Source organism: Alexandromys fortis, unplaced genomic scaffold, assembly GCF_014885135.2.
Source record: "Alexandromys fortis isolate MF-2015 unplaced genomic scaffold, M_Fortis_MF-2015_v1.1 scaffold_19, whole genome shotgun sequence".
NCBI classification, from domain to species: Eukaryota; Metazoa; Chordata; class Mammalia; order Rodentia; family Cricetidae; genus Alexandromys; species Alexandromys fortis.
Window position 1 is genome coordinate 4,204,451 of NW_026067890.1, and position 23,457 is coordinate 4,227,907.

The 23,457-nt window shown below is 36.6% G+C and overlaps 1 protein-coding gene across 1 annotated transcript in view; it reads left to right on the plus strand.

Moving 5' to 3' along the window:
- The window catches only part of Dpyd (dihydropyrimidine dehydrogenase), a 752,991-nt gene that overhangs the window by 294,870 nt on the left and 434,664 nt on the right, over positions 1-23,457 (plus strand). Inside the window, exons 9-10 of the mRNA XM_050160025.1 lie at positions 21,237-21,344; positions 23,279-23,448. Of these exons, the coding sequence (XP_050015982.1) occupies positions 21,237-21,344; positions 23,279-23,448 (278 nt within the window). The remainder of the gene's footprint in view (positions 1-21,236; positions 21,345-23,278; positions 23,449-23,457) is intronic.

Sequence of the window (23,457 nt, forward strand, 5' to 3'; positions counted from 1 at the left end):
GGGTGGTGGTGGCACAGGCCTTTAATACCACTCTTGGGAAGCAGAGGTAGGCAGATCTCTGTAAGTTCAAGGCCAGACTGTTCTACAAGAGCAAGTTCCAGGACAGCTAGGGCTGTTACACAGAGAAACTCTATCTCAAATAAAAAAAAAAAAAAAAAAAAAAAAAAAAAAAAATTGAAGAGAGGCCTAAAAACCATTTGGGAAGAGAATAGGCAAATATATCCTTTAGATAATATCTGTGTGTAAAAGAGTTTGAACTGTGAGAAGGGACTCTGGTAGCCTCGTAAGTCAAGTAATCAATTCTTTTAGTAATAAAGTTACACTGCTCGAATTATTACTAATTTTTTCTGAAACAAACACACCAAGATCAATGTAGAAACTAAAACAAAGTCTCTTCTCAATTAACATATGATTTTCATCAGGCAAGTTCATATGCCCTTGAAAAGCAATTGAATACAATTATCAAAAATTTTGTTAAACAGTATTATGATTCTAGAATATTGAAAATGTCTAGATCTAAATATTTTTACTTTTGTTAAAGCCACATGTCCCTGTGGTACAGCATTTCCATTGCTTTCCTCTGAGTCTTCCTCTGGGCCCCTCCCTCTGCTGCCTTGTCAATTCTGAGCTATGGATTCTCTTCATACCCTTGCTTGACTGCTGGTCTGCTTACCCACGGTAGCCAGAGTCATCTGTCTACTAACGAGTTGATTAGGTCTAATATTTCCTAATTTCTTTTCCACGTGGGAAGCAGGCATTTCCCTCGTCTTTCCCACTTTCCCACTAGAGTAAGTGTGGAGTTACCCAAGAAAAAAGAGGAATAGCTGACGCCATTACCCTAGCCTCACCAGCTCATTAAACTAATTGGTTTTAGATGTGGGTAGAGCTGGATTGGACTAGAGCGGCACACTGGGACAGATAAAACCAGTTTTCATTTGGTTATCTAATTAACAAACTATAACCATGAAACAAAATAAAAGATTTTTAAATACTTAAATTTATGTATAGAAATAGATTTAATTACTAATTTCTCTCTCTTGTCTGAATCACTTTTTTAAAAAAATATTTATTTATTTGTTTGTTTATTTATTTATTATATTATGTGTATAGCATTCCTTCCACGTGTGCCTGCAAGCCAGAAGTGGGCACCAGGTCTCATTATAGATGGCTGTGAGCCATCATGTGGTTGCTGGGAATTGAACTCAGGACCTCTGGAAGAGCAGTCAGTGCTCTTAACCTCTGAGCCATCTCTCCAGCCCCTCAGTCACTCTTTTTAAAGTAAAACTGTCAAAGTGAGCCCAACTTCTTATATTTTTTGCAGAAATTTTTTATAGCAATTAATTTTTAAATCAGATGATAACACAATCAGTCCTTCCTTACAACTTAAGAATATGAGTCCATTATTGCTTCCAAATTTGAGCTGTGAATTGGTGTTGTGTGGCATTATTCCTGTAAGGTAACATGTCAACAATATCTCACTCTAGATGAGTGACAGAGAAAATGTAAGGTTCTACAAAAGCCCAGCTTGCTAAATTAATGAATTATATTTGGGTTTACTTGAAGAAGTATGGGTGAAGGTGTTCCTTAGAGAATCAGATATCACTCTAGACAGCTGCGTCAGCACAAGAAAGATGGAAACCTGGAATGCCTTACACAAACTCCAGACAGCTTACCTGACTGCAGAGTCTTTGTGGGGCTCTCAGTTGGTCTGACTCTCTTGGCTGGTCTCTACCATTCCCAAAAAGCTCAGCTGGCCTCTATTTCTTCCAGTTAGCTATGCTGGTCTGGCAGTTTGTCTCTACTTCTTGCAGGCAGCTTACATCTGACTGTCTTAACATCTCAATTTGTCTGAGAATGTCTCTATGTAGTCCTTACAGAGTAGTGCTTACTGCTCATATACATGTGGCAGAGCCTAGTATATCTGATCAGTTTCAGGGACTTCCTGAATCCTTTATATTGTTTATTTCTTGAACATAGTGTGTGTGTGTGTGTGTGTGTGTGTGTGTGTGTGTGTGTGTGTGTGAGTGCGCGCATGCGCACGCACACATGTGTGTGCATATGTTGAGGGTGACTCTGTTAGTGGATTGTTAAAGCCATAGAACAGCATTTAGGAGTTGATTCTCTCCAGCTCTCCACCATGTGGGCCCTGGAGATTTAACTGAACTCCTCGAGCTTAGTTGCAGACACCTGTACCTACTAAGTCATACGGCTATCTCAATATCTACATTTTACCCGTCAGTGTCAGCTCTTTACTGGTACTTGCTTAATTTGTTTATACTCTTTTTGTCATGACAAATCTCATATATCCAACCACCAATTCACCTATCCAAAAATCCATTCATCCATTTATTCTGCCAGTGTTTTCATGCCGTTGTCCTGTGATCATATGTTGACCCTCACCTTTACATAGTTGGAGCTATGGAAAGAATTTTATATAATTAATTACATCTTATCCTCATAGTAATTCTTCAAGATAAATATTAGTTTTCGAGTTGCAAATTCAAAGGATGGTTCCCAGAAGAAGTTAAACAATTTGGAAGGTCGGATTGTTACTGTGTTTGGCTCATCTTTATTTTCTTTCTTTTTTTTTTTTTAGTTTTCCCCCTCAAAATAATATTTTTATTAATTATTTGGGAATTTTGAACAATACATTCTGATTACACTCACTTCTCATTCCTCCCAAGTTACCCTCCCACAAACAAAACAAACAAAAACCCCACCAAGTCCAATTTGTGTTGCCTTTCTACTCATAGGAGCATGGTCAAACTCCCAGTGTCCAGAAAAAAACTAAGAATGAAAGGCATTGAAGGCTTCTGTAACAACCCTGCCTAAAAGAAACAGTCCAGACAGGACTCTATTGAAGAGTTCTTAAAAACTGATAAAGATGCTGAAATATAGCGTAACTCTTCAGTTGATGGCTTCTGGTGGGGATTGGGGAAGGACCAAATGAAGTAGTTTTTAAGATATATATATATATATATATATATATATATATATATAGTTAAATATGTTCTGAAAAGACTATAAAATAACTCATCTTTATTTTCTAACACAGTCCTTTGGTGGAGTTTTTGGGGTCGCTTATGTACACTATCATATCATCTGCAAATAATGAAAGTTTAACTTCTTCCTTTCCAATTCGAATCCCCTTGATCCCCTTATGTTGTCTTATTGCTATTGCTAAAACTTCAAGCACTATATTGAAGAGGTATGGAGAGAGTGGACAGCCTTGTCGTGTTCCTGATTTTAGTGGGATGGCTTTGAGTTTCTCTCCGTTTAGTTTGATGTTAGCTGTCGGTTTGCTGTAAATAGCTTTTATTATATTTAGGTATGACCCTTGTATCCCTAATCTCTCCAAGACTTTTATCATAAAGGGATGTTGAATTTTGTCAAAAGCTTTTTCAGCATCTAATGAAATGATCATATGGTTTTTTTCTTTCAGTTTATTTATATGGTGGATTACATTAATAGATTTTCGTATGTTGAACCAGCCCTGCATCTCTGGGATAAAGCCTACTTGATCATAATGGATAATTTTTCTAATGTGTTCTTGGATACGGTTTGCCAGTATTTTGTTGAGGATTTTTGCGTCGATGTTCATGAGTGAGATTGGCCTGTAGTTCTCTTTCTTGGTTGAGTCTTTGTGTGGTTTTGGTATCAGAGTGACTGTAGCTTCATAAAAGGAATTTGGCAATGACTCTTCTGCTTCTATATTGTGAAATACATTAAGGAGTATAGGTATTAGGTCTTCTTGGAAGTTCTGGTAGAATTCCGCATTGAAACCATCAGGTCCTGGGCTTTTTTTGGTAGGGAGGTTTTTGATAACAGCTTCTAGTTCTTCGCGACTAACAGGTCTATTTAGGTTGTTCACCTGGTCCTGGTTTAACTTTGGTATATGGTATTTATCTAAAAATGTGTCCATTTCTTTTACATTTTCCAGTTTTGTGCCATATAGGCCTTTGTAGTAAGATCATCCAGAGCACGTAACCAGTGTTTATGAAGCAACGAATAAGCAAGACAGAATCTATTTTCCTGTAGCTAACGATTCACAAGTGAACACTTGCATTTCCCAAGCACACCTAGTTTTGCCTTCATTTTCTTTAATTACAAAGTCTAATAATGCCCACGCTATAGAAGAATTTGGTATTATTATCTTAAAGATGAGGTTCTTGTAGTTAAAAGGTGTTCAGTGAAGTTGCTTAAGATCCCACCAGTTATGAAGCAGGCTTGAGGATAAGACTTACACTCTGACCCTGGGATCTGTGCCCATGCCTCCAGTTCACAAAGTATGTGACTACATAGAACCTGCTGTGTTCATGATGGTGATAGGTGGATTCATTTTGCTGATACCATTGAGAAAACTAATTATAACTATGAAGTTTAAAGTTATAACTCTCTTGATTGTCTTTGTAAAATCCCAGGATATTATATTCATGTCCCAGGAAACAAAGAGGTATCTTGCTTTTTATTCTTATAGAAAGACAAGAACATATATGTACATACATGTAAATGCATTACCATATATATGCATGTACATGTATACAGACATGGATTTACTTATAGGTTTAAACACATGTGCATGGGGATAGTTTCTATTTTTGACATTACAGAGACTTTGTATTCTAAAACCCTTCAAATGTACCCATATACCTGAATAGATGCATTTTGGAACTAGCTGCTTATGATTTTACTAAATGTTGCATTTTTTCCTTTGAATAAACATTAATAATTTCACCTGAAGAAAAGAGGCATAAAATCATTCATATTTTTGTGACTATTAAGTATAAAAATTATATGAAATTGTGATGGAAAACCTGATTCCTCTTGAAACCATGCAACAATAAAGCACACAGTTGTAGGGTCTTTTCTGTAGTGTGTTGATCATATTTCCACAAAGACATCTTTGCATATACTTTTGCAGTTTTTAGTTCTCTCAATAGAAGACCAGAAAATATGGAAGGGAACGATGGGGAATAATAATTTCACTGTATTCTTTCCTGGAATGCCAGTTGAATGAACTCTTTTTTTTTCAGCTGCAGATATGCAAATCTATATAGTTGTTTCCTTTCGAGATGAATCCAGGATCAGTAGTTTGCATTCTTTCATTTTTGATCAGGAGGTTAAAATTGATCACAGGCCACACCAGGGAGTCTCCTGTACAATCACAGCTCAATATGCTTAACGAGACCATGCTTGTCCTCTGTTCTCCTTAACAAGTTGCACATATTATTGATTCTAAGGGTTGCCTGAGACTGAAGGGACATTTTGTGGCTTAGCAATATTTTACTACCTTTAAGGAATAAAGAGCTCTGGGCTCTGATAGCAACTGGGACAGGTACAGTTTAAATTTGACAAATGAAGATTTATACTTTTTTGAGCTGGCTGAATTCTTCATGTAGAAATAATGAATGAACATTTGATACTTGATTTAACACAGGTCAAATGACTTGCAGTGGAAGGATGAGAATAACACTTTAATTATTACCCTTTCCTCGAAATGAATTGATGATAGGTTTGTCATGGTAGATCTGCACTTTAAACAAACGAGCTGGGCACAGAGCATTCTTTACAAGATCGTTTAAATACAAGAATGCATGCTTTCCTCAAAATTATCTGGCAGTTCAGTGTGGAGAAGATGGTAGGAGAATAATTACCCACTAACCCTTCAAGTCAGTTTTCCTTGTTGTGAATAAAGCTTCTGTAGACCTAATTGTATTCCAAATCATCAGGGTAGGGTAATAACATTTTTTTTGTTCTTAACCATAAGGTAATGTGTAATATTATGCACACACACACATTCATACACACACACACAGCATCATCATCATTATCCTGGAAGTGGAGAGACAAGTGTTTGTGAGTGCCTCTCTGTGGGTTCTGGGTTCTGGATTCTGGATCCTCTGCAAGAGCAGCAAGTGTTCTCCTGAGCAACCTCTCCAGTCCCTCTGACATGCATTTTACAGAATTGTAGAAGATGCGTTGTGTTGAAGAACGTAAGCATATTTAAATTTAGGGTTTTTTTTTCTAGTTACTGTGAGGTATTAGAGAGTACATCTCACATCCCTGAGCCTCACTTTCTCATTTGTAAATAGGCAAGCAGATACCTAGCTTAGTGTTGTATCATCAACTGATGTACTGAAAATATCTCTAAATAACAGAATCCTCTTCAAATGTAAGTTATTCAAATATTCATTACTAGTGAGCTTCTACAAAGGTGAGCATGCATATAAGTACTTTTGGGTGAAAACATCTATACTACATTTTCTTTCTTTTTCCTTTAAAATCCAACAAAATGGCAATAAACACGCCAAGACACTAGATCAGAAGAGAAATTGTCTATTCAAAAGCTGACCAAAAATGTGTCAAAGCATCAATTGCTCAGTTTATTAAACCAAAGGCATTCAGGATATAAATTGTTGTGTTATACTGACATAAAACTGTGAGAATTTTATCAATACTGTCAAATTGTGTGCTCTGCCATGGTGTTGAGTAGTTTATGTGTATTTGAGTCTAATTTAATTTGTGAATGTGAGTGTTATATAGCTCATAAGAGAAGCTAACTGATTTCCGAAGAGAAACAGCATCATGATTTTGTTTCTCTGGTTTGAGCCACAATCCATGGTAACTACTGTGTCTTTACTGATCACAGGAGAAAAAAGAACTAATTTTTTTCCATCTTCATGAATGTTTCACAAATCAACATCATCAAAAAGCTGAGGAGTGGGCAGTTAAAGACTTTTATGTGACAAGTGAGGAGAATGACACACAGAGAGGGAGACAAATATGTTAACACATCACACTCTGTGCTAGCTTGAATGAAGACTGCCTCAACTGTGGGCATATCTAGTTGAATGCTTAGTCCCCTGTTAGTGGAAGTCTTAGGAAAGGATTGAGTTGTGTGGCCTTGTTGGAGGAGGTATGTGTTATTAAGGGTCAGCTTTGAGGTTTCAAGAGCCCATGTCAGGTGCTCTCTGTCTCTCTCTTTCTCTATTTCTCTCTCTATTTCTCCCCACCCCCCCTTTCTCATCTCTGCCTGCCTGCCACCATGCCAGCTGTTTTAATGATAGGGGGGCTCTAAAACTTTAAGCTAGTCCCCAATTAAAACTTTCTTTATAGGATTTGCCTTGGTCATGCTGTGTCTTTACAGCAGTAAGAGAGAAACTAGGCATAAGCTAAGAGGGGTGCTATCGGCAGTAGTCCCAAGTGCTATCATCCTCATCACATTCCTCCTGCCCAGGAGTCCTTATTGACTTTGCTTTCAAACATCATATTGCATGAGGCTAGGAGAGCCACCTGCGAATACGACTATGAGGAATTCCATGCCCATGGAGGAGGAACAGACCCTCCCAGCCAGAAGAGTTGCTTTGATGGCTTTCATGGGTGTAAGAGAAGCCTCTCTGACAGTTGCTTCCAGTCCTATATTGCTGGAGGAGAGGAGTGAGGCCACTTGCTTGTCCTGGCCACCCAGGACAGAAATAAAATTAACTTCCAATTATCATAAGCATTGCTATAAACTATGAATTGAAAGTTATTTCTTTGAGATACCTGCTCTTTATGCTTTATAGTATTCTTTGCTGTACACTACATGATCCTTCTTATGTGTGTGTGTGTGTCTGTCTGTCTGTCTGTCTCTGTTCTGTAGTCTAGAAAGTTTAAATTAGCACCTCTCATTGATAAACTCCCAGGTACTGTTCTTTTCTACAACATTTATCAATATGTATCTTACCTCTTCTCACCACCATCACTATGCTTAAAGTTCAAGATGCTCTCTTGGGCTCTGAATTTGACTGTTTATAATGTTTTACATCCATCTATGTTATGGATCATTTGTTTAATGATGCAAAGATGTGGTGCATTCTATTGTGTTGCATATGTTTAACTCTGTGAAGCTGTGTTACTTTACCTTTCTAAAGCACCTGATTGATATAATAAAGGTCTAAACAGTGAATAGCAAGGTAGGGGAAAAATTAGGCGGGGCTCACAGGCAGAGAGAATAAATAGGAGGACAAATCTTAGGAGAAAAGATCAAGAAATAAAAAAGGAGAGAGAGAGAGAGAGAGAGAGAGAGAGAGAGAGAGAGAGAGAGAGAGAGACGAAGGGGGGGGGGGGGGGGGGGGGGGGGGGGAGGGGGAGGAGGAGGAGGAGGAGGAGGAGGAGGAGGAGGAGGAGGAGGAGGGCTCCAGGGGCAGTCACCCAGCTACACAGCAAGCAATGGAGTAAAAAGTAAAGAAAGAAATACAGAAATAGAGAAAGGAAAAGGCCTGGAGGCAAAAGGTAGACAGAATAATTTAAGAAAAGCTGGCAAGAAACAAAACAAGCTAAGGCAGAGCATTTATAAATAATAATAAATCTTCGTGTGTATTTATTTGGGAACTGGGGGGGGGTGGGCCCCATCAGAAAACAAAGAGGAAAAACAACCAGCTGCATTTGACCTTCATTTTTATACATTCCCAATTAAGTTGACTGACATTCCTGGCTTCTAAAACCAGCTCTTTGTTGGTAATATGTCTCACTTTCTTTGTCCTGACTACATTTCCCTCATGAGCTTCATACTTGTATGGTTACTTAGTTTTTTTCCTGGAGGACAAATCTCTTAGATACCGCATTTCCCACTAAAGATATCAAAAGAGCCTCGTTTCTCTTGAACCTTCCCCTTTTTCCCTTTCCCTGAGCCACAGTCGGCTGTGTCACTATGGAAATACTCGCTCAAGCTGGAACTAAGACCGCTGTGACATTGGGACCCTTTCTCCTCCATACAGCTGCCAGCTATGAAGTCGGTCAAAAACCATACTAAGGGTAGAAATGTTTTTACTCTGTTGTGTCCTGCCTTGATTTCCTTCTTCAAGCCCATTAACAGATGCTATTAGAAGAGGAAAACAGTTCCTCTCGTAAATGAGGGCACAGTCTCAAATCTCATATATGAAATTTCTATGAAACATTGTAACTTATATTGAAATTTTCATTCTGTCCTCAATACGTTCATATACACCTTCATACTAATACATTATCCAAATTACTTCAGCTCTGAATGAAATTTTACTCCAGATAGGCCATGCTTCTCCTGAGCCTTTGCACCTTGTAAAACCATGTGAGTGGAAAGTGGGAGAGTCCTGCATGTTAAGGCTGAGATTCTTTTCCATCTGGGTTTTTTGTAGCATGCCTTTCCATGCGCCACGTCCCTCTATTCCTAGCCTGACATCACCCCTACACTCTACTATTACCTGCCCTTCTGAGTAGACAACACTCACCATCATGTTTCATGAAACACCTCTGATGCAAAACCCAATTACCTGGTGTCATGTGACTGGCTCTTCATGGTGGGAACTACCGATTTTCCATTTCAATGTTTTTCTAATCAAACATTTTCCTTAGTTTTTCTGACGGGTCTGAGACCCACCTCAGATTGCGCACATAACAATGTGGCTCATGGAACCTGGTGATTATTCTTTCCCAACTCCTGCAATTGGACATTGGCCCTGACCTATCTGGGTTAAGCTGAAATATATTTCCTTTGTTACAGTGCCCTGAACTTTGTAACCTCTCCTGTTCACTCGTGTCTCCTTGTTTCCTATCATATAGCCAATAAATATTAATGAATGAATAAGTAGTTAATAAACAAAACATCTAAGATTTCTGTTTCTGACATACTAAAATCTCAATTATTTTAAAACTTACAATTTATTTTAAAATCCAATAGTTGAACATAATATAGTTTGTTATTTTCAATTTTACTCTCTTTCAAGTAACCCAGATATGTACCAGGTAGGCAACTTACCAATTTTGTAATGTGGAATGCCAGTATTTATGGAACTCTCAATTTGATCTGTGTTCATTGCTGTCATTCTTGTTTTCGTGTTTTATATGAAAACCATACTACTTATCAGATAAAATATCAGAATAAATATGAAAATTATAAAAACTTTTAAAAGTTAAAATGTACAAAATTCAACTCATGTTAGATTTTTCCATATGCTAGGCATTGTGCTTTAACATCTGTGAGACTGTGATATTGAGATACATTATATCAATTAATCTCTCTGCAAAGCAAGTTTTAGAATGAAGGAAATTGAGACTTAAAATTGAAATAGCTGTGATTAGGCAACGTTCAATAGCTAATATTTGAGCTAGAGACTCTGTAAGTAGTGTAATGAGAGACATCAGCTCTCTGTCTCTCTCTCTCTCTGTATCTCTCTGTGTGTCTCTCTCTGCCTCTCTCTCTGACACTCACACACATAAAAATGTAATTATTATATTTTTGGATGTCTTAGATTTTATGAAAGCACAGGCAAGGTCACCAATCACGTGTCTAGACAATCTAACTCTTACACAGATGGAAACATATTTGAGAATGTCAGCCATGTGTTTCTAGGATTGTTGATCAAATACATCCATCAAAGAATGCTTTCTGCAGATGAAGATAGTAGTACATGTCTGCAATCCAGCACCCAGAACAGGAGGGCAAGAGCATCACCCGTTCAAGGACAGCTTTACCTACATAATGAACCATAGGCTGACATGGGACTTCTTAAGACTTGCATTTGAAATAAAAGCAAAGAAAAAAAGCAAACTGACACAGAAAAAAAGCTGACAATTATATTTATGCATATAGATTTGTGAAGTAAGTGTATGTCTATAAATAAATTACATGGTACCTATAGATGTCAGAAGAGAACCCTGGAACTGGAATTACAGATGGTTGTGGGTACTGGGAACTTGAACCAATGTTTTCTGCAAGAGTAATAAGTCCTCTTAGTCTCTGAGCCATCTATTTAGCCCCATAATTTTTTATTTTGTATTTTGGTGCCCATACATGCAAGTGTGAATGTGTGTGTGTGTGTGTTTGTGTGAGTGTGAACGCTCCAATGTAAAACTATTGGGTTTTAATCCTCTGCTTCCCCCATGTTAGTCCTGTAGATTAAATGCAGGTTTCCAGACTTACTGACAGACACATTTCCCTGCTGTGCCATCTCACCAGCCCAAACATGACTTCTGAACGAGGTCATCCCATGAAATTTTTTAAAAACTCTTATCAAATAATACAATTTCAAATCTTTCACTCAGCAACATGTGAGTGATACAAAACACATTCTAAGTTCATTTCCATAAGTAATATAATATTTATATTTATTATATACATGCTTTTTTCTAAATATCTGGAAACTAAGTACTTTCTTGAAAAATTTGTAAATTTCAATAATGATGTAGGGTAAGAAGAAAGTCAATTACACAGAAAGCAATCATTTCATATATTTGAGGAGAACATACTGATGAGACCAACCTACACCCTACTGCACCGAGACGGGGCTGAGTAAAACGCTTGTGATATGAAATGATGCAGTGTGGCGAACACCCTCACAAGATGAAAGAGATGTAAGCAGGCATTACAGACATGTATGCTTGCGTATTACATTTAATACCTGTAAAATGGGTTTCTGGAATAGGCAGCAGGGTCAAGCCTACTTGTCAACAGAAGGACTTGGAAAGGAGACAGAGCTGTGTGACTGTTCTCAATGCAATGACAAGGAGACTGAGATGTCAAGGGCCTTGCCTTGTCTTACAGTTGGATATGGAACAGAATCACGAGAAGACTCTTGTTCCGAATTGAGCAGTTCTTATTGCTTCCTAGGAACACCTGGGAAAATCACATAGACAGAAGAAACATGTTATGCAGCTAAGAGCCACCAAGTACATTTGGCATTTGACCAGCCAGTTGCTTCCTAAGTTGGCTTTGTTTCACTTTGCAGAGCTCTGAACATGAGAACACACTCAAAAATTCAAAAAAGTCTTGACTTTCATGTCTGTTATAACTATGACCCCAATTATTCCAGTGTGCCTCACCTTACTCTACCCTAATACTATAGCATAATTTTGGCTTGAGAGGGAAATATTTAAATGTATCATCTAAATTTATGTATCATTAAGCATTACTGCGTGAAGGTTTTCCACATACAGAAGGCTTGATTTCCATAATATGATCACAGAACACACTAGAATGCTTACAATAAAGAGGTTACCCCGTACCTATAGTAAAAAAAAAATTATTTGAATAAAAACAAAGTATAATTAAAAAAAATACCTCTAAGAAAGTAACTAATCCAATACAAAGGATGTGTGGTACATTTACTGGTGATTAACACATTAGTGACACTTTTGAGACAACATTTTTAAAGGGTCCTCTTCCTCTGCAGAATGTGTGTTTATGGTGGCAGCTTTAATGTTGTTGCCTGCTGTGCAGTTCAATAGAGTATGTTTTTAGGTGGTTGGCTGAGGGTTTTTCGTTATGTATGTCGATGGAGATAAGTGTTTTAATTACTTTTTTAATGTCTGTGCTTTTGTATTTTTTCCCTTCTCTTCCTTTTTATTTCCTGGTGCTGAGATTACTGCCTCATCTCCTCAGCAGGTGGCAGTTGCAAATTTGTTTTCTTTGTAAGACTGGTAGATTTATTTTGTAATATAACTGTTCCTTTTTAGTATTTTATTATTAATGATTTCTTTACTTTGGAATATAGTCTACTTACACAGCCCTAAATAGTAATTTCCTAAGACCATCTAAGAACTTCAATCGTTAAGAAAAAAAAATTGCCTGAGGCATATTGCTTGAGTTTCCCTTACCCTTATTTGACGACATGAAGATTAAAATTTAAGGAAATTGTTTATAACAAATGCCAAAGGAGAAAAACCAAACAAAGCAGAGAAATGAAAGAAATGAGGAAGAAGAGGAGAGAAAAGACCCAGGAGAAAAAAAAATTTAATACATAATACCAAAAGTCAGAGGAGAATACATAATTTTGTGATAGAAATATGTTAAACTAATGCATGCATTTTAGAAAAGGGATTTTAATTAGCCCTTGTGTTATGTTAAAATTAAATTTTAATTATTAAAATAAGAGCAATTTACGAAAATTAGAGCTCTACAAAAGTAGAAGAGAAAGGTTAAAAAAAAAGCCATCTTATCTTTTCCAGAGATTGTATCCTGTCTTACAGATAAAACAAGTCATCTGAAATCTGAATAAAGATGATAAGAAGTTATTTGTCCATAGTGACTCGTGTTCAGTTTTCATCTTATGCATATATATTTGTTTATATACTAGTTTATTATTACTTTTGCATTGTTTTTGACCTGGACATAACAAAGTTATATGTACTCACTATGTTGGTGTGAGAGAATTTATTTAGATTTTCTACTTATGGCTGAAGGCTTATTTAAAAAGATATACCTCATGTAATTATTAACTTTGGTTATTGTTTAATCTTATCTGACATTTTTCATAATTTTTTTGCTTCATAAATTGAAGACAGTATCTTAATTAATCATCTTTAAATTTTTGAATGTAAGAAGAGCTCTGTACACAGTACATTTTTGGCTTTGAAGGATGATTTTATACAGAAATTCCTGTGCACTTTGGGAAGTTATGGTTTGAAGGGCTCGTTCCATTGGTAACATATTCACAATAGTCGTACCCAGGTACACCTTAACAAGTTGTGTGGCACACACAAGTCATGTGTGTGTTCGCATTGAGAGAGCCCAGATGGCAGTTCCAGGAAGCAGATGTTTAATGGGGATTTGAAAAATCAATGAAATGAATATTATTGTGATCCATGGTGATCTAATTTCATAGGTGTTATATTGAATTGCTCCGTTCTTTCCGAATTCAGCCCTAACACTCAGAACTAACCATATTTACAGTGGGGTGTCAGGGAAAAGGCATTGGCTTTTATTGAGAAAAGAATCACAATAGGGTGTTATTGATCTGTTCTCTTTCTAATCAATATATGGATCCCAGAATGATGACCCATATGGCACTATTGTCCATTGGAAGCAAAATATAAATCCTTTGATTCATATAAGTGATCTTTAAGTGACAGATGAAAAACTTTATAATCACTCATGGCATTGCAGAATACATAGGCCTTGAAGGAATTGTTTGTTTGGTTTCTATATTGTAATCCCAACAGCTGGGGCTTCATATAGGAAACATTTATTTTTTTTCTAATACAGACTTACACACACACACTCGTGTGCGTGCGCACAAGCACACACACCACCTCCAGCACTTTATACTGTCTTCTCTGAGAAGCAAGTGTAATCTTAGAAAAAATTATAAGACACTAGGTGGTAGGTGAGGCACTGGGAAAGAGAAGCTGGATAACGTGTACTGAGATAGTTTCATACAAGAACTACTTTTAATCTTCTATCACACAGTAGATTATTCTGCATCTATAGCATTATGCAAACCATTTCAAAAGAATAAAACAAACGAGTTTAAATGTTCTCAAGTTTGCAAATAAATGTGAGGAAGTGGAATTGCTTATTACCTTTATTTGATCATATATAATTTTATTACAATACCCTCTGAAAATATAAATATTGCATTCAAAGAGGTAAAATTAAAGATCCGAGATAAAAGGATATTTTGAAATGTGGGGGGGGGATCTACCATTAATTACATTTTGCTCTTCTCTCGTCTTGTCACTTTAAGGATGGTGACATATCTGTAATGCTCTGTTTACTAAACTCTTATTTCTGAAGAAGCATTTGTGTGACTTGACAACATCCAGTGTACCCAGTCAGTACTAGAGCATCATCCATTTCTGTAAGATGCAGGCTTTTGCTAGGGACCAGTTCTCATCTCCACCCTATGTTCTCTTCAGTGAGGGTTGTGAGACACTCCTCAAGGACATGTTTATCTGGTGACTGTCTTTCTCACCACCTTTAAGTATACATATCTCACAGGATTCTTGATCAATCAGATTAACACCAAATAAGTGACCAAGTGAGGTACCTCCTACAAACATCATAGAATCTCCGTGATTTCTAAGCACAGTCCACTGAATCTATAAAGATCAAGGCACATAGCTGGTGCTTCCTTTATTACTTACAGGCTGATAGTATGTTACAGGATATTTAGTATCTTTTTCATGTTAACTGAAGTGTAAAACTTGATAGGCGCTCAAGGAGTGTGGTTCCTATGTGTGCTGCTGTTATTTATTCTGTAGTTGTTCCAGAGGGAGGTGCTTTGGAAACAAATCAGGGATACATTTTGTTTTCAAAGAATATCAAATATTGAAAAATAACCAGCAGATGCCCAAGGGAGACACACTTAAGAAAGAAAATGCTTCAGAAAGGGAAATTTGCTGGAAAAAAAAAAAAAAACAATCACAAAACACAAAGGCAGACGGGAGAAGCAGACAGCCTTTTTCAAGCAGGAGATTGGAAACTGGTCATAGACCTGTTATGTGCAACACACATATAGTTTGATAGGGAAACTAAATATATGCATTTGGAATGCTTCCTTGGAAGACTACTGATTAATCTGCATAAATTATAACAAATTCTAATTATAAATTTACACACAGGGAAAAGGCAGCCCTTACAAATGCTAGGGAGAGGCTATAGTCAATGAACTGCTTGCTGGGCACTTGAGAGCACACATTCACATTAGCAATCTAACACTCTTGTGAAGAACCAGTCAACAGGGTTGTGCACTGGTAAATCCCAGAAAGGGGGAAGCAGAGACAAGAGGAACTCTGGGAATTGTTGGCCAGCCTGTGTAGTCAAATTGGTGAGCTAAAGGTTAACTCATACACCTTGTCTCAAATAATTAGGGTAGAAAATGGGCCCACAGGTAGCATTAGCCACTGGCCTTCCCATACATGAGCCCTGCATACACACACACACACACACACACACACACACACACACACACACACACACATACATACATGCAGATTCATGTAAATACATGACACAGAGAGGCAGAGAAACACAGATAGAAACACGTTCTGTGACCTTTCGCATAGTTATTTAGTTCCTATATAGTTCACTCTCCCCATATCTAAAATGTGAAAAGAGTAACATTGTGTGTGCATAGAGTGATTTAGATATTTCAAGTGAATTGGTTATACAAATTCCCTACCTACCAGGCAGCTTTTGCAGTTCTTGGAATCAACAAACATTAAATAAAAGTTTCTATACAAGCAGAATTTACTTTCTCATTGGGAATAGCTGAAAATTATTGTTTTCCTATACTTCATAGGGAGGTGTTGGCCTGTAATATATAAAGCAACAAGCAAATCTTTGAAAACCACCCTAAAGATTAAGGATTTGCTCTGGAGTTCTTGCAAGACACAACCATTAGCAAGCAGCACAAAACTGTTTTGTTGGTAGAACCATTGTCCATCCCTCATTAGTCATAGATTCTCAGCTTCCTACTGAATGGTGAATTAAAAAGTCATATCTGTGTCATTTTGAAATCATCCTCATGTAGACACATACCTTATTTATTAATATGTCATCGACTCTCGGGGAAGTCTTCCCGTGATAGATGGGGATTTGCAACTTTCATTACCTTTCATATTTCACTTAAGGGTGCCTCATTTTTCTTTCCTTGTAGAACTTAAATTTGCTAAGATTTAACTTTACTATGATTTAAAGTTTATTCTTTCCTTACCAGGAGATTTGAAGTTTGGGAGAATTTATAAACTATAGAATAAATAAGCCTATCTTACAGCAAAGGCTCATTGATCATTCATTATGTACCAGGTTTCAGTGACATACAGACACATGCCAGTATAGTTGATCTCTAAATCTTACATTCATGAGAATAGCACAGTTCTTACCTAATAAAGGAAATGATGATTATCAGAGAGAGAGAGAGAGAGAGAGAGAGAGAGAGAGAGAGAGAGAGAGAGAGAATGTTAGACATGTCAGAATGTTTAGAAAGTCTGATCATTTATCTTAAGAAACAGTGTAGTTTAGATAAAAACTCAGAGATCTGTAACAAGCCAAAAGAGATCTCACAGGTAGAAAATGGTGCTAAGATACACACAGGGTGGGGGGGGATTCATGTCAACCAGGCTGGCTATGGACTTGTTATTAGCATGTAATCCAGACTGACCCTGAATCACTATGTAGGCCAATAAGACAGCTTTAGTTTCTGCCTCCTCCTTTCCAGTGCTGAGATTACAGGCATGTTCCACCGTACCTGTTTTGTGCAGTACCAAGACTGAAACCAGGGCTTTGTGCATGCTAAGGAAGCATTCTACTAAGGAAGCTAGCTGTCACAGTACTGAAATAGGAGTTTTTCCTTTCCAAGGAAACTGTTTTGTTCCTAAAGGCATTGACTGATAGAATTACATCTGTCCACACTACTAAGGCAATCCTTAGTTAAAGTTATACAACTATAGCTTTAAACAGCATTTAGAAAGGCATCCACGACTGGGCGGGGGTGACACACACCTTTAATCCCAGCATGGGGGAGGCAGAGGCAGGCTTATCTCTGTGAGTTCAAGACCAGCCTTGTCTACAGAGCAAGTTCTAGGACAGGCTCCAAAACCACACAGAAACCCTGTCTGGAAAAACAGAACAACACACACAACAAAAAGAAGGAAGGAAGGAAGGAAGGAAGGAAGGAAGGAAGGAAGGGAGGGAGGGAGGGAGGGAGGGAGGAAGGGAGGGAGGAAGGAAGGAAGGAAGGAAGGAAGGAAGGAAGGAAGGAAGGAAGGAAGGAAGGGTGAGAGAGAAAGAGAGAGAGGTATCCACAGTAACATGTAGGTAATTATTCTAGGGACTGGCTGGCTCTCTAGCTCAGTCAAGGTGACACATAAAACACATGATCAGTGAGGAGGAACTTACTCCAAAATCTGTCTGGTGACCAACCACAACCTGCTCCTGATCATGCCATAGTATTACAGGTGATGATCTACCAAAGTGTCCATGACCAAAGTATTAAAGTAAGCAAAAAGTCACCTGCATAGCAGATACAGACAAGTCCTTCATGAGTTTTGGGACTCTGTATGTGACCTGACACATGTAGGATGCAGGGATGACTTAATCATGTTGTGTCTGTCTTGTTACTGGCTCGTTTTTCACCTCCTTAAGCCAACATTCATAGCTCAGAACATCTTGTCAATTTCCTTTGAAACATTTATAAGGAAACTCTGACCCAGGAAAGTTTAAATCCATCATAGTGCCAAATGTAGATTTAAATGAAAGAATCAGGGACTCAAATTGTCTTTGCCCTTGACTTGATCCGAGTGAGCAATGAAAGAATAAGTAAATAAAGATTACTGTTGTATCCAATACCACTGGTCAGCCCTGAAATTATACAGATACAAGTAACTTTACATAGACTGAACAGTTTGCCTTTATATACTTATGATTAATATATCCTAAGATTTATATATGCATTATTGTTGTGATATATATGTATTTATAGCATAACAATTTAAAAAATTAAACAACAAATTTAAGAGAGAGCAAGGGACCACATGCAAATAGTTGAATGGGGCAAAGAAAATGTGGTAAATAATGTAATTATGTTATAGTTTCATAAAAATAATCATTATAAAAAACATTAATGTGTTTTTCTCTGGGAACAAAAAGAGTCTACACTTCTTCAGATCATAATGACCTAAGAGTCAGATACAAATATAATTATGAATGATCAGCTTCCTCTCCCTCTTAACAAATCTTCCAGAATATCAGCTTAGAAGCCAGTAGAATAGTTATGACCCTATTAAAGGATAGTATCAGTGGGTATATGTTCACCCTTTCCAAACCTTTTTTCTTGTTTTTGATTCACCTTAAAGACTTTTAATTAGTATATCATTTTAATTTTCAGGTAAGTGTAGATTTCAAAGAGATATCAAAGTAGATATCAAGGAGGTTACTTTTCTTAACACATGAAAATGATTAGAGAGATCTCCAATTGGCAAAAAATGCAGAGAAAAACTAACCTTGGGGTGACCAATCTCAATTAATATGCAATCCGAGACCTACACATAAGGCTCAAAAACAAGCACAGAAGAGGAGGTAGAAAGTTTCTAAGAGCCGGAGGACCAAGACACATGCTCCTAGATAGTGTTCTCTAGCCATGATGGGGAAACAAGCCTATAGAATCTCATCAACAGTATTGCCAAGACCTGAATAATGAAACATGACATTATGGTTGAGGGAACACTCATAAGGTCTCATCCGTCAATGAGGAACTACAGACAGGCAATGGCTGCTGAGAGAGGGAGAATTATGTTTCTGCAGGGAGGAGTTCCTTCATAGGTTGTCCCAAGTGGTTAGCCCTGGGCATATGCACATATGAGACACAAGGAGCCACAAGGATAGACTTCGTAGATTGTACATTTACAGACTTGTGCCATAGCACACCACACAAATGTGTGTGTGTGTGTGTGTGTGTGTGTGTGAGAGAGAGAGAGAGAGAGAGAGAGAGAGAGAGAGAGAGAGAGAGAGAGAAAGAAATTATTAAAGAAGAGGTAATAATTTTGAGAGATTGGACAATGTACAGATAGCATACCATCTCTCTGTTGTGGTATGATGTTCATTTCTTAAATATATAAGTGATGAATAATAATATAGAACATTTACAAAATAAACAATAGAAAAAATGAATATATAATCATTAAAAATAATGCAAATTACAATTATTCATTTTATATATTTTTGACTAGAATATATATATATATATATATATACACATCATTTTTTACACACACATCACAGAAATAAATTCTGTTCTTTTCCTTTGGAGATAGAACTCATTTATTCATACTTTCCTAATTCTAGTGTTTGTTCATCCTTTAAAAATGTTTTGCATTGATCATATATACATTTAAGATATATATGCATGTATTTGTGTCTCTTTGGGAAAGACTGCAAATCATTTTCTAAAAATCCAGTGGCAATGTATTTCTAATAAAAGTGTGTGAAGAGCTGTATTTCTACCCCTACTGTATATTCTACTTTTCTTGAATATTTTTTACTTTGAAATAAGGAAATCATAAGCTTAAATTTCATTATTTGGGTATGGAATTAAATATTTTTATTAGTTAAAAGATAATAACATAAATTTTCTTCCTCTAGTTCCTTCATTCTTTCAGCATCTACTGGAGAATTAATGTTTTGCTTTAGTGCAAATATTGTAAACTTTGTGGTTTTCTTGTTGATAGTAAGAAATGCCTTGAATAATAGATATTTTAAGACTTAAAAATTGTTTAATCACTAATCTGTTGTTATTATTAATATTGTGCCTGTGTGTGTGTGTGTGTGTGCATGTGTGTGGGAGGGGAAAATATCTAGAGGTTGGAGAGAACTTGGTAGAAATTTTTCTCTCTCAACTTTATCTGGGTTCCTGCAATTGCACTCAGGTCTGGAAGTTTGTAGTGCAACAGGATCTTTAACTACTGAGCCATCTCATCAGCTTTTATCTCTCGTTTTAAAATACACTTATAGTTTGAAATTTATGAGAAGCTGAATTTTTTGCATTCATTCGTAGGAATATATTTATGTCCATTTTCCTTAGAATAATCTTTCTTGTCCATTAATTAAATAAAATAAAAATATGCACTTGTTTATTTTTTTAGTTTTGTTAAAGGTTTTTTAATAGTCAGCACTCTCTATATTCTAAACATTTTTTTATTTAAAGCATAAAGAAGAGTATAATATTCCTATTAATACTTTATCAGTGCATACTATGCTATTATGTATAGTCACACAATATTTCTCTCTGTGCATCCATATGTATATATGTGTATATAAATGTTAATTAATGCATTGTTTATGTTATATATTTCGTTTCATATTAAAGGTAAACACGGTCTGTTAGATTGTTGTCTCAGTTAGGGTTTCTATTGCTGTGATGAAAAACCATGACCAAAATCAAGTTGGATAGGAAAGGCTTTATTAGGCCTATATATCTCCACAGAGCAGTCTATCATCGAAGGAAATCAGGACAGGAACTCAAACAGGGCAGGAACCTGGAAGCAGAAGCTACTGCAGAGGCAATGGAGAGGTGCTGCTTACTGGCTTGTTCCAAGTGGCTTGCTGAGCCTATTATCTTATAGAACTCAGGACCACCAACCCAGGGATGGCACCACCCACAATGGACTGTGCCCGCCCCCATCAATCACTAATTAAGAAAATGCCCTACAGGCTCGCCTACAGCCTGATCCTGTGGAGGTGTTTTCTAAATTTAGGTTTGCTTCTACATGATGACTCTTGCTTGGGTCAAGTTGACATAAAACCAGCCAGGACAATTGTGTTATCTACATTTCTGATTTTGATGTGTGTATAGCCTTTTATCTCACAAAGAGATACATTTTGAAGATTGTCACTATCTTCATAATTTTAAATAGTAATAATATTACTAATTTTAATAATATTAATAATTTTAAATAGTAAATAAAGTGATTGCTAATGATATTTTTTAAACTTTATTCAATAGGCTTACCAGAACCCAAAAAGGACCATATTTTCCAAGACCTGACACAGGAGCAAGGATTTTATACATCCAAAGACTTTCTGCCACTTGTCTCCAAAGGCAGTAAAACAGGTGAATACTATTGTCTTCTGTCTCAATGTTGTCTGCATTTCCCCAGGCATTATAAACTGATATTACATTCAAATTCAGTAGAACATTGGTCACATCTTATCTGGATTTTTGAATAGATATCAACAAGGTAAAAACATTTAATAAATGTCAATACTACAGTTTGCAAGAATTATCAAATCATCTGTTCTTCCAAGAAAGCATCATGATTAGGTATTTTATTGTCTTGTAGTACATGTACGTCTAAAATGTAAAAGATTAATTCAAAATAAAAAGCCTTCAGCAAACATTGGAAGAGATTCTTGCAATAAGGGTGAGATTTCTAGTTTAGGAGCTACTTTCAAGTAGAATGAGTCTTTCCATGTCTGGCATGATGTGTGTCTGCAGAGGGGGGAAGATCAAGGACTCGACTGGAGCAGTAATTCTGAGTAGTTAAAATTCAATAGTTTGATAGACACCCTATTACTTCATGTATGCCAAGAATAACAACCTGAAGGGAGACTATACCAAGCTTTGATTTCCTTAATGCCTTTGTCTTGGTGGAGAGAGAGAGAGAGAGAGAGAGAGAGAGAGAGAGAGAGAGAGAAACAAAGAAAGGCTTCAGTATTTTTAAACTGGATTATCTAAATCTTCTAAACATTTATTTTATAACAAGACTGAGCCATTGCTATTCCTACATCTAACTATTCGTAGAAATTACAAAAACAAAGGCCCACGAAACTTATGTTTCCTTTTTCCTTTCAAAATTTAAACAGACAAGAAACTTCCTGTATTAAATTTCTTAAAAGGTAACAATGAGGAAAAATTCCATCCCTATCTGCCTCCCGACCCTGATCCCAGGAGCCTTTTTTTTTCCACAGAAAAATCATAGTACACTAGGATGTATTTTATATCAAGAATGTCAATTGTCTACTCCCAAACAGTATGTATTCCAACAAAATGATGATATTTGTTGAAATTATAGGTCTAGCCATCATCTGGGGTGGAATATCAAGAATTATAGTAATTTATCTTAGCAGTTTATAATACAGTACTGATAATATAGTACTGTCTAATACCCAACACAACCTGAATTTCTTTTCTTCCAGGGATCTTCATAAGGATACCAGATCTTTCTATAGATTCTCTGAGAAATAGACACTTAAGAAGTCATATTTCCTGAACAAGTGGGATGGCTCAGAAAGTAGAGGTGCTTGTATGTAGGCTTGACACAGGAATTCCATCCTTGAATCCCACAACATGGCAGGAGAGAAATTAACTTGAGCAATGTTTTTTTGCCCTTTCACCGTGCATGTGATTGCATACACACACATAAGCACAAAATTAATAAGTAAATAAAACAGTTTTAAGTGAAGCCCATTTTATTTTATTTTCCAATTCCACAGAAAGAACCAGAGATATTCAACAGAGAAATCTATATTGTAGCTATCATTCCCAGAAACTCTTGAGACACAAATATGACATTTACATTTTAAAAGTTTACTAAATATAAAATATATAGTAGAGTTTATGTGAGAAATTATGTAAAATATTCTAATATAATGCTATAGATTATGGGTTGAGATTATAAGGAGCACTTTTTCACTAATATGCTGAAATGTAATTATAAAATGTAAAAATGTGTATCATAACTTTGATAGAGTTTTAATTGATTCATCCTGTTTATTATAACTGAAATAATTTAAAGGTGTTGCAGCAATACTTCTAAAAGGAAAAAAAGAAGCTAAGGGTACTGAGTATGAAATTACATATATGAGCATATTTTTAAAATGGGAATAAAACTGTCTTTCAACCAAGCAGAATAATTTGATAGTGACACTCCACCCTGGAAAACTGCAAGATGCAATTTTACAGTGCTTTGAGTACAAGTATCTTTTGAGCTGTCATGCAGAAATGGTTTCTCTACTTGAAAATGGGGTTTTCCTTTCATCGTTCAGGAATGTGCGCCTGTCACTCTCCATTGCCATCCATACGGGGAGCCGTGATTGTACTTGGAGCCGGAGATACTGCCTTTGACTGTGCGACATCCGCTCTGCGCTGCGGAGCCCGTCGTGTGTTCATCGTCTTCAGAAAGGGCTTTGTTAATATTCGAGCTGTTCCAGAGGAGGTAATGTAG